At 47.6% G+C, this 12,285-nt stretch overlaps 4 protein-coding genes across 4 annotated transcripts; all 4 read right to left on the bottom strand.

The window, feature by feature from the left end:
- Positions 1-1,841: 1,841 nt before the first annotated feature.
- Positions 1,842-2,282, bottom strand: LDX57_008250 (uncharacterized protein; the record flags this gene model as incomplete). Its single annotated transcript, XM_046089972.1, has 1 exon — positions 1,842-2,282. The coding sequence occupies one exon, from the start codon at positions 2,280-2,282 to the stop codon at positions 1,842-1,844; it is 441 nt and encodes a 146-aa protein (XP_045945944.1).
- Positions 2,283-2,587: 305 nt separating this feature from the next.
- LDX57_008249 (uncharacterized protein) lies at positions 2,588-2,779 on the bottom strand (the record flags this gene model as incomplete). Its single annotated transcript, XM_046089971.1, has 1 exon — positions 2,588-2,779. The coding sequence occupies one exon, from the start codon at positions 2,777-2,779 to the stop codon at positions 2,588-2,590; it is 192 nt and encodes a 63-aa protein (XP_045945943.1).
- Positions 2,780-3,974: 1,195 nt separating this feature from the next.
- Positions 3,975-4,698, bottom strand: LDX57_008248 (uncharacterized protein; the record flags this gene model as incomplete). The annotated part of the gene is made up of 2 exons (XM_046089970.1): positions 3,975-4,220; positions 4,273-4,698. 2 exons carry the CDS (start codon positions 4,696-4,698, stop codon positions 3,975-3,977), a joined length of 672 nt encoding a protein of 223 aa, XP_045945942.1.
- An 818-nt stretch (positions 4,699-5,516) lies between these two features.
- Positions 5,517-6,725, bottom strand: LDX57_008247 (zinc-dependent alcohol dehydrogenase family protein; the record flags this gene model as incomplete). The annotated part of the gene is made up of 3 exons (XM_046089969.1): positions 5,517-5,986; positions 6,058-6,501; positions 6,584-6,725. 3 exons carry the CDS (start codon positions 6,723-6,725, stop codon positions 5,517-5,519), a joined length of 1,056 nt encoding a protein of 351 aa, XP_045945941.1.
- Between the last annotated feature and the right edge of the window lie 5,560 nt (positions 6,726-12,285).

Below are 12,285 nucleotides of genomic sequence, written 5' to 3'. Positions count from 1 at the left end.
GCAGATGATGAAGCGCTAGCTCGAAGTGGTAAATCTCGATAGCGTTTGAGGACATGCTAACTATTCAAATCATTATTGTCGAAGATAGCTATCATCCAACAATCTAAGCATTTCATGGTTCCCCTGGAACCAATTCCCAAGTTCCAAGCTCATTTCATCAAGGCCCGTGGTAGATGTGCCAGTATCTGAGGTGCCATACTCAAAAGCCAAAGCCATATCGTGTGACGCAGTGTCAGGACCAGGATCTCTGTCATCAGGTTGTGTATGGTCTGAATACGGAAGCAATGCCGAAGACTGAGGTAGAATCGGGACACCAATTGTAGTCAGCATTTGATTGAGACCACTGTTAGCAATCTGTTGCTCTGACTCGCTGGTTTTCAGCTCAATATAATTCTCTGCAACATTGTATAAAGCCCGAAAAAGGCGGATTTGCTTGCTACAGGTCTCGTAGAATGCTGACTCGGATATCGATTCAAGGGTTTCGACGACACTTTTGAGTAAATAGAGGTCGCTTTGTTGGCATGTTTGAATGGCATGGCAGTAATGAACTATGAATGGAAAGAATGGGAACAAAAGAAAGGACCTGTTTGGTAGAATTAATAAGTGGGTAGTTTGAAGGCAAACCCAGACCGGATTCATGAGGGACAGGCTCTAGACAGGACGCACGTACCAATTTATATAGAACTCTAGAGGATGTTCTTTCACACGAGAGCTAGTGATGATGGACACGCTTCCTTGATGTTCCTCAAGCGCGGCTCTGGCAGCAGCGAAACACTCGTCGCAGAAAGCTGCATTGGATGGCTTCTCTGGTGGTATGCCACGATATAGCAGCGTCAGAAGTGACAGTTCATTGATCCTTGCAGCCCGAAGGAAAAGCTCATGTAGTGCGGGTCCTAATGCGCGTCGCCTAGCCTCATTGTATCTTGTCTATAAATATGTCAATTCAGAGAGTTTGAAAGCCTGGAAACATCAAGATAATAGGTCCTAGTGGATTCGGATAACCCGCTTACCTCAAACTCGTCCTCATGCTCCAAGATACTCCCTAGTTCACAGGCAAGATTCCTTGCGTGGGAGGCTCTGATTTCCATTGGTTGGGAGAGAGCCTTGAGACTGTAGATATCATTGTATACTCTCCCCTGTATGGCTGCTATGTGAATGTATTTGGTAAGTGCAACATTGAAAGGAAATTCCACCGTGGTCTCGCCTGGAGAGACACCCAACCGAGGTAAGGCGATATCATTGTCGTTGAAACTAGACGGCCTGCCAAAATGGAGTGAAAGAGTTCGCTCTAGAGTATAGACACTCCACAATAGTTTGGATTTGCGCTGTTTGAGATCTCGACAATCACCGTGCAGGACCTGCGGATTATGAAGACCTAGAGTTCGGCAGAGATGCGTTGCGTTGGTAATAAAACTCCAAGCTGCCGATAGCTTTCCGGATCGAAAACAATATGATGCCTGGGATAAAGTCAGATCGTACCCTAATTTGCAGGTATAATGGTTTGGGGCTATACCGCGACACTCATGGCAAGGGCAGAGTCGAAACAAACTGGGGAGTGAAATGGTAGATTACGTAGAACGGTCTCCAACGTTTCTCGGCAAATTGCGGCCTGCTGCCAGTACCTTTCCCGTGTTTGTTTAGTGGTGGCCTCCAGAGCGCACTCACAAAATAGCCAAAATATGCCACCAAGCACAATAATCAGGTGAGTGTCAGATGTAGGTCCGGGTGAGTAAACATTAACCAGATATTCAGTGAACTGAGATAGGGAAACAAATTCGCTCAGCCAAAAGAACCGTACATGTTGGCTTTCTGGGAGGGTTTGGCTTGTTAGTCACCATCACTTATTGATTATCACCGATAACACTACCTTTGGCTCTTTGCAAGCACTCTAGACTGATTTCAACTGGTGGGACTGGAAGATCATCCAAGCTACTCCCATGTGGAATGTGTCCAGCATGCGGATAAAGGGTTTTCAACGTGGCTTTCTGTCGTTTCTGAGAATCGATCACTTCGCGCAAGTTATCTAATGCCGACGCCATCTTCCGGAGCAGGCCATTCGAACCATTGGAGTCGCAGATATGACCGTTCAGAATCTGACTTGCAAATAGAGCTTGGTTTAGAAAAGAAGGTTCCTCTTCAAGTTGGCCAGTGAAGGAAGTTGTCTCATCACGATCACCACTTAAATTCAGATTGGCTTCTGCGCTCGATCCCTGTGTGCTTCGTGTCGACGTGGTTGATTCGTGGGCCAGATTGTCAACCTTTGAGTTGAGCTCATTGAGCATCTTGAAGATTTGATTGATTTTATGTTCGCTGTTGACTCGTCAATTTCGTTCAAGCAGGCGATGTGCAATTCTTCAAACAAAAATAAACACGGGGTTAAGAAGCTCACTATTGTTCTGACACATTGATGCGCTGTCGCTTTTCCCTATGATGCGCTATGCTCGGATAAGTACATTCTGATTTGTATCGAACACAGTTTGAGCACGGTTTCGCGCGATTGCACCGTATCTGGTCAATTGTGAGCACTGTTTGTCTAGGAACATTTGCGTCGTACCTTGCGCCGCCGACAGCGGTTGCACTTGGTTTATTAGCCTGGAGTATCCACGGGGCTGGGATCAAAATCTTGGCTCACGGCTTGTTTTGGGGCCAATATCTCGTCACAAACAGCCTGGTGCTCAGAGTCCATGGCCGGCTCCTCATCCAGGTCTGAATCTTCAGGCCCCACCGAAGCCGGTGCTGAATCGGCAGCCCGAAGATCCGGGCGATCCGGGGTCCCCATGATGCCCAGCTCCAGTGAGACGTGTTAGCGGTTCCTGTTAATGGAACCAATTAATGATGGCTTGATGCGAAGCGGCCGTGAGGAAGGACAACTCAGGCTGTGCGGAAGGCGCGGAGCATACCGTGGAGTCCGCGCGGGAGCGGGCTCTTGGCACTCCGTCTCCGTTACTCAACTACTACGGTTATCTCGCAACAACAAACGTTACTGAGGCTTAGGTCTTGATACGAAATATGAAACTTAACCACTATCAAATGAGTCGGAGCGTTCCCTGTTCTGGTTGGATCTGCACGTGGAGGTAATTAATAATGAGTATTGAAACGAAGGTCATGCCTTGGGTTTTCGTCTACAATTGCACGGATACATTAAAACTGCATACAAAAATGGTTCCGAGACCATCCTAACTGGTGAAGAATTTGAGGAAATGCTTGATCTGCTTGTGTAATGCCATGTCATAATTCGTTACCACTCGCCCTTGGAGGCCTAGCCTCCATTGATATCAATGCTCAACATTCTGTAGAGGTTCCAGAACCTCATCACGTAGCCAGGGCCAATACCTATTTTCGGCATAATCACAAACCTTGCTAACCAAGTCTATGATTTTGAAGATCCCGTAGTAGGTTCTTGTACTAGCCGTGACCCCTTCAAGAGGACCCTCGATATACTAAACAAGTTAGCTCAGGACTAGGATAGGGCAGTATAGCTTCTCACAATTCTATCTTGCCCCTCAAACGTTCCCCTAAATGCTATGTATAAGTGCCAGTCATGCCCAATAATTGTCCACCCTATAGAAGGTAGCAGCTGATCACCATTAAGTGGGCTAGTCCCGAGACTGCTCAACTGCAACAGCTTCTCCAATCCTGCGACAAGCCAGATAGTGAGTTGCACAAGTGCCTCTGCATTGCCTCCGTTTGACTGTTTCACTTCGATTCCAGAGAATAGGGCCGTTCGTTTAGTAAAGGGATCTGTAGTGTGGCTGATTGTTTGTAGTGGTTGTGAAGTTGTGATTCTATCGTAAGTGGCCCTAATTTGCGGATTGCGGATTGGGAAAGTGAAGGCATAGTCAACTTTCTTGCTAATCCTACTCTTGCGGAGCATCTGTGGAAGCACGCTAGAGTCAATTCCCTGGCTTTGCCTATATCAACCGTATATTAATTAAGATGATAACTTGGAGGACCGTAAACCGTAATACAGGCACTCACACGTTCTTCACTTGCAAATTTGAACAAAGCCTTGCACCCCTCCTCAAGATCAGTTGTACCACTTCAGAGCACCATGCATTCTCATCTTGACTATGTTCATCGCACTCTGCGGCAGCCTGGAAGACGTCGTCTACGTCCGCCCACAGTGCATCCAGTTGGCTTGGTTGTAGGTTCCTTGAATTGTCATATGCAAAGTCTGGAATCTCCGTAGCCGCCTCGGGATCAACTTCCTCGATACGTTCCTGGGCAATCGTGAGTAAGAAGTTGTCTGTATGAATACTCGTCACAACTTACTTTCAGCTCGATCGGTATCACCTTAGAACCAAAACCTTGGCACAGGGCTTTTCGCAAGAATATAACATCCTCGGGAAGAGGAACGTTCTTTGGACGAGTGCAGTGAATCGAGGGCGTTGAGTGGGGCAGTTCATTAAGAAGTTCCCTTACCGGACTTCTTTGGCGTGACTGTGCAGACGAGGACTGCGCGGAAGGATCAAACCGTGTACGGTCAGTAAGTCCACTGAACAAACTGGAAGCCTCCACGTCGTCGACGGGCCTCGATCGCTTTCGAGGAGTGGACGCTCCACTAGCTGACATTTTCACGCGTTTCGTATCTTGAGCGAATTCATCAACAATACCCTCTCGTAGAGTTGATGAAGGTGGCGTCGGGTTTTGTTGGAACGCAGCTTCTTCGAGCCAGCGATTGATGTCCTTCCTCTTCATCAGCAACGGATTGTACGTCAGGGTGCCTCTTTTCTCCGTTCTGCGCAGTTGGCTGTAGGAAGCCGAAGACACTTTCTGAATGCTCGTGCTATCATTGAAATGCGTTAATCACTCCGATTCTTGCCAGGGGGGGGGGGGGGGGCATCAGATTAAATCATGTCCAATTTTGTTCTGTACCCCATAAACTATCTCGCAGGTGGGGCAGGAGGGTGTCCTAAAGATGGCCGGTATGAGAGAGGCGTTAGAATCCTTCTGCCCCGCAAATTTCGGGAAGCCTTCTGTGCGTTGCCAGGGAAACGTGTCAATGTTGGTCACGTGGCTCAATGGTAAACACATGCGTGGCTGCTTGTCTGCAAATGGGAGATACCAAGAATAGCCAGCTGATATCTATCAGTCAAAGATTGAATCAAGTTAATCCTTTGAAGACTTCGAAATTTCATGCAGTTCATGGTATCCATTTGCCGCGGCAAGATATCTAGTATCTTTTGATCGCTTCTCATTTATACGTTGTCCTATACCTAACCAAGAGACATTCAAGACCGAATTTCACCTAGTTGAGCCAGAAAGATGAGAATGAGCGCCAGGCTATACGTTTTGTCAAACATCAGATTGATTGTTTTAATATCTCTCCACCCGTGCTCTACATTAATAGACGGCATGATGTTGACCAGGCGGTGATACTTGGCACGATGATTAAGATCACAGCTAATTGATGCTTAACTACAAGTGAACTTCTACAGCGGCTTTTTGAACTTCTCACTAGAGGAATGACCCTACCACAGCCACTTATAACATTCTATCAGAATGTATTTGCATATCTAAGCAACTTTGATAACCACCTTTCCAAAGTGCGACCCACTAGCCAAAAACTTGAAAGCCTGATCCGCCTCCTTGAACCCGAACACCCGGTTGACAACAGGCTTGATCTGATGTTTCTCATAGAAGGTCACCATCTCCTCGAATCGGTCCTTGGGGCCATTGATGATACCCTTGATCGTCACATTGCGTCGTAGAGCCAACAAGTTCACGTTCGTGCGGTCCTCCGGCGCATCAACCTTTCCGGACACGTATCCAATGCAGTCAATCAGCCCACCGAAGGCGATGGAGTCGAAGCTCTTCTTAAGGGTTTGAGCACCACCAGTCTCGAGGATGATATCGGCACCGTGGTTGTTCGTCACGCGCATCACTTCCTCTTCCCAGTTGGGCTGCGTGCGGTAGTTGATCACGTAGTCGGCACCGAGGGCCTTAGCCTGCTCGAGCTTGGCATCCGAGGACGAGGTGATGATAACTGTCATTTATATTAGCGTTAGCAAGGAACTTCTCTCCATAAAACGAACAGAGAGACTTCGAAAGACGAACCCTTCGCTCCGGAAGCCTTTCCGATCTGCAACCCAGCAATCGCAACACCTCCAGTACCCTGAAGAACGATGAATTCGCCTTCTCCACCGTTCTGTCCCATCGGCCTCATGCCATTGATAGACATCCATGCAGTGACACTAGCAATGGGCAGAGTGCTAGCCTCCTCGTCGCTCATGTAGCTCGGAGCGCGGACAATTCCGTAGGCGGGAAAAACGCGATGCGTGGTCAAAACACCGGGTAGAGGCAGGCCCATACCCCGGGAGAGTTCCTTCTCTGTGACCTGGCCGGTCTGGTGCTCGGGGAGGAAAGTAGAGAGGACGCGGTCACCGACCTTCCACTCGCTAACACCTTCGCCGAGCTGCGTGATCACACCACACATGTCGGAGCAGGGGACGGTTTCCTGCTGGCCGACGGCCTTGTGGTGGGTATATTCGCCATTACAGACTGCGATGGTTAGTATTATGCGCTTCTAGTTATGTGGCCATAGCGGAGGTGTGTGGTTCAAGATAAGGATAAGGCATTGTACCTTCAACATCGCGGTAGTTCAAGGATACGGCGCGAATTTCGACAAGCACTTCACCCTTTCCAGGGGTGGGTGCCGGGGCCTCCGAAAGCTTCAATGAATCCAAACCCTTCAGAGGGGAGCTCCACTGCGGAATCGTGGTCATTGTGTGATGTGTATAGCTGTGCTAGCCTTTATGATCTGTAGGTGGTGCAGGGAAGAAGGGCGGATGAAATGTCCGGGGGGTCAACTCAGATTGAAACGCCAAAAGTCTGTTTGGAGATCCCGAAGTTAAATATATGAAATCATTGGGGATTTTCCATGGGGAGTTGGAGATTGGAGAAAAGACACAAAAGATTATTAATGCTTCGGCGAAAATTCTACGTCACCGATGGAGATGACCCACTTCGCCTTTCTTCATTGACACCGGCTAACGATCTGGAACTGAGAGGTTATGGTCGGGATTTTGCCTCGCTACGAAAGATTCGTGGTAGCTTGATCGTTGAGCACTGGTGGTTCAGTGTGATGTTCACCCTTAGGGATCATATGGCTATTATGCTCGCCTCATGGCGACAACAAGTATTCTGCTACTAATAGCATCCCTCAACTTGAAAATGTGGCAGAAGTTCAAAGAGCTAATTCATGAACGAAACCATGGAACAGAAATGAGAACTCTAAATCCTTTGGGGCCAAGTCAATCAGCTAATGCCTGCGCCTGACAGTTGAAGATATCTACCATCCTCGATGTTTAACACCTTGTTTTATTAGAAGCCTCGGAGAAGTCAAAGCAACGGAATTTGGATGCTCAGAACTCCCTTTTACAAGCCGGTGTGCTGATATTTCATGTTGATGTATGGATTTTTCTCGGGATTTGACGATTAAATATGTTGATAGAAGCTGCCATAGAACCCAAAGCTCATTCTCGAATATACCTTATTTTGACCTTTTCCTAGCTAAAGATTGACCTTAATTATCTTCAAGCCGGCCAGGGAAAAGGGGGAAACTGGCTTCTTTCAGGAGCCACGTTCAAACTTCGTGGCTATAACGTTGAGATGCTGTTGTATTTTTAAAAGAGCAACGTTGCGGCAATGTTCACCACCAAATCGCTCTAAATCAGTGTAAAGAGGCCAAATTGTGGGTCTGCCTAGCCCCAGTGACTGTAGATATGCGAATGGAGAACCGCTTTAATTATCCACGTTCAACTCACTTCTATCAACTGAGATCCAGCTTGGACGAGTAGGTTAGGCAAAACAGTTATTTTTGAGGATCGTTGTATTTGCGTGCACGTGAGAATGACCCCAATTCTACATGTCTACAAGAGAACCTTTTCTCCTTGTACCAGTATCAATCTCGGGGCTTGCATGTGAGCTGATTTTCTGATTGTGAAATTCAGTTTTCTCATCGTTTTGCTTGACGAGGCTGCGGGCAGCAAGTGCTTCATGTCATTTGGCGCTGGCCGGCAAGGCTACGCTGTGTCTATCCCTGTCTCGGGTGGAGTTTAGGTAACATGTACCAAGGCCCCTGGCTCGTGCAATTTCCATTTCTGGTTAAATGCATTGGCAAAACGCAGGAATCAGCTTCTCGGGCGGCTGAAATGAGGGGAACGCAAACTAGGTCGTCGAGCACTAGTATTATTTCTATACTATCAGACTCAACTACAAAACATCTGACTTCCTTTTAAGGTCAAATCTTTAATTATGGTATGTCATAGTGAACGTGATGTCCACGGATGTATTTTTCCGTGTCTTTGACAGCAAAAGCCAAACTGTCCCGTACGAAAGGTGGTCAGGAGATGACGAAATTTCCGGCACTCCCAAGCCCCCGTGCTAGCCTTGCGCGGGTTGTACCGAAGCCCTTGCTTTGATTTGAGGGCATTTTTCGCCGGGGCGGTTAGCCCACTTTGAAAATGCAGTTGCTAGGCAGGTAGCACGGACTTGCAAGGTCAAAGAACAACACCCAAATCACAAACCTCGTGAGTGGGAACTGCCAACAGAAGAATGATCATCAGGTTCCCGGATGGACCAGGAAATCCAAATTGCTTGCTAGAAAATCAGGTCACTTCTCCATGTCCCGGTTAAACATAGATAGGTCAGTGTAGGGAGATTTTCCTGCTAAGAGGAAGTGGCACGCATACAATGCAATTTCCTCGATTTCGATTGGACCTCAGTCACTTATGTTACATCCCATGGAGCCTCCAGGTTTGGGGGCTATCTTGAGTATGCAAGCTTCCCTGCAAGGAGTGTCACACAGCCTGCAAGTGAGCCTAAAGCGCTGGCTTAAATGAAATCCACAACCCCCTGTACATGATGTGAATACCCTTTCATAGAAATTTCTCCTGGGGAAAAGCCCGCTTTCCAAAATGAAGACTACAGAAGCTGCCACAGGACAAGCTCCTCTTGCGTTGACCACGACTTTTACACCCCCATCAAGTTGTCTTCAGACGGAAAGCGTTTTGTTAGGGTCGTCTTTAGGAACAACCTCATATCAATTCGGTCTTAGAAATGTTCACAACACATCAGCCTGCCTACCATACGGATGGAGTCCAACCTCCTACTTCTCACCAGGGAAATGCCCCAGTGGCTATTCCATTGCGACCCACTCGATAGGAATCATGAATCAAACTACTCAAACTCGGGGTTACTGCTGTCCAACGTATGCACCGTTCTATCTCTTATTGTTTTGTTGCAATGCGATGTAACTGACACGTGACCCCGCTATAGCGGATATACATACAACGACGTTCCAGGAAGCTATTCCACACACCCCTGCTCATCCTGGGTTCCGCAGAGTGAGCTTAACGAAGTGCCCCTTACCGCGCCACCAACTCCAGGACCAACGAAGACAACCATGGGCCTAATCACTGCATTTGCCATTTCAATCAGGTGGGACTCAGAAGACTTTTCTACCGCTGTACCTCATTCAGAAGGGGGAAATGCGCCGTTATCCACCGGTGCAAAGGCAGGAATCGGCGTAGGTGTAACGACTGGGGTTCTCATCATGATAATAATTGCCTTGGCAATTTTTCACTCACGGAGAAAGAAGGCTGGGTGGTCTGCAGCGGGGTACAAATCCGTTCGGCTCTCCAGCAACGAAGAGAAAGGCGAGAAAGGCGAGAAAGACAAGAAATCGTCTGCTAAAAAAAGTCTCTTTGCTAGTTGGTCTCTGTGGGGCACCATGGGACTCGATTCATGGTTATATGAGTCAATTGCTGTTTGCTTCAGCATCGCGTGCCTTGTTGCAATACTTTGCATCCTACAGGTAAGGGGGATCAATAGCCAACGCCAGACGTTACAAGAAGCTTACCACGTAAATGGGCAGACTTATGACGGAAAGCTATCTCCACAGTTACCCCATGGTGTCCGCCTCAACACTATAGTCTCTGTGCTCGCAACAGCATCGAAATCCTCATTGCTATTCGCAGTCGGTGAATGCATTAACCAACTGAGATGGGTATCATTCAGAAAGTCCCGCAAGCCATTGTCTCTCGCTCAGACCTACGATAGTGCAAGTCGTGGACCTTGGGGCTCTTTTCTAATGTTGTTCAAGGACCAAGGCCGTTCATTTGTGACTATTGGAGCTGTTATAATGCTTTTAGCTTTGGCGTTTGATCCCTTCGTTCAGCAGATCATAAGCTACCCCCTGCAAGAAACGCCACGCCACTCAAGCGCTGCGATGGTGTCTCAGTCGCGCTACCTTCTACCACACCACTCTAACAGCACACTTCTTGAAAATGCTATGAATGCCGGAATATGGACAGACAACTTTCCAATCGATATTAGCTGCCCGACCGGTAACTGCACATGGCCCCATCACCGATCCATAGAAATGTGCAGTATATGCGCAGATGCCACCTCAGATGCTGTTCTTTCCGGTTGGAATGTATCTAGGTTTGACTATGATCTCAAACGTGATCAAACTATAGAAGGCAAAATATCCCTGTCTCATGGTAGGCAGCTGGATATTCCGATTCAGATCCGTTGGGGCGAGTTCGTTCCGCTATTTTATACCATGCGTGTCCCCAAGAACGTGGTTTGGGTTGTCAATCATCAAAGTATTCCAGTCGACGAAGAACCGAACTATGAGGGTTTAAATTCAACTCTTGGAGTCAAAGACCCCTTGCTTGTGGTTGCATATGCCGAGCTGGATCTTCCTGGAGTATGGCCTACCAGTCTGTCTGATTCGTTGAGCGGAATTGGGATACAGAAGGTGACCAAGTGCGCTTTATCATTTTGTGCAAGAAAATACAATATTTCCGTCAGCCGGGGAACACCATCGGCCAAGGTCCTGGACGAGGATTTTGGCTCCTTCTATACCGACCCTTTTCTACCCGTGTTTGATCATGTGTGCTGGAAGCCTAGTGCAAGCCCCATATCCGACTGGCCCAAAAAGGATGGACAGATGCCGGATATTCATAGCCTTCAGAACAGAATTACCGACCAACCCAACTTTGAGTTCTGTGGGGTGAGTCCTATCCAATACGCCAACACATTTGCAATTTTAGGCTCTTTCAGCTGGATTTTCAAACCTGAGATCGTGTCCAAGGATGGATCTCGGTCGTGGATGCATGATACATCGAAAGACTGGTATAAGTCTACGTTCGAGATCAAGAGAGTGAATGATCTGGGGCTCGAAAGGGTCATGCGCAGTATCGCTTCATCAATTTCGCAGATGGCTCGTCAAACCAGCGATAGTCCAGTTTATGGCGTTGCGACCACCATGGAAGCTTATGTAAAGGTGCAATGGCCATGGCTGACCCTACCGGCCGTGTTGCTCGTATTGGCGACTGTTCTACTCATTTCAACGGCTGTCACGACTACCCGCCGAAGAATTAATTTATGGAAGTCCTCAATCTTTCCATTCCTATTTCATGGGCTTGACAAAAGTTTGTTCGCCAGTTCCACAATGTATAGGCATGAACAGTGCGAGAGTGTCAGCGAGATGGACCGGGTGGCTAATAAAATGACTGTGGATCTGGGCTTGTCGAACAACACGGGAAGGACAATGTTGCGAGGAGCTCCGCAGAGGGCAAGTACACTTATATATCGAGAATCTCGTCGTCGATCCTTCTAGTTAGAGGCTTTGAGTACGACGGACAATGAATCGTGACTTACTGTGCCTAATCATTCGGCAATAATTTAATGCCTAATGTCAAGATGCTATCTACCAGAGTTGCCGAAACTAAGTTTAGACACCAAGGGATAGATGTATAAATATTATAAACCACGTAAATCTGACTTGTGATCTACTGAGTCTTGATTATGCTGTTGGGAGGCCTATACCTAAGAGATATGCTATTGAGAATGGGCATGGATCTTCACTCCAGCAGACAACTGGCCTCATAGAGCTGTCTAACCAAATGTTTCTAGTACCTAAGCGGAAAGTTCCGACATTGAACTACCTGGCAAGCAACCAACTGTGTAACCTTCACCGACCTAGAATTACACGTCACTCTCGCTTACGCCCCAAGCTCACACTATTTTGTACGACGGTACCATCATCCCACAGACAAACCGGGAAAGTCAATCCGTCAGAAATCCCAAATCCGGGGTCAGCCCCCACGTTCGGTGCGGAGAAGCGGGGAACATGGCAATTAAGCTGCAAGAGTGGGCGGGGGATTTATCAAGATCATCATCGCAATCTCGATCATAATCATAGTGATCATCATCAGGAATTGTCTGCACTATCTAGTGGTCATAATGAAAACAGATCGTATGTATGTAATGAAT

The sequence above is a fragment of the Aspergillus melleus genome (assembly GCF_016097325.1).
Source record: "Aspergillus melleus strain CBS 546.65 chromosome Unknown contig4, whole genome shotgun sequence".
Classification (NCBI taxonomy): Eukaryota; Fungi; Ascomycota; class Eurotiomycetes; order Eurotiales; family Aspergillaceae; genus Aspergillus; species Aspergillus melleus.
The sequence above is the reverse complement of the archived record's forward strand: the minus strand, read 5'-3'. Positions and strand labels throughout refer to the sequence as shown.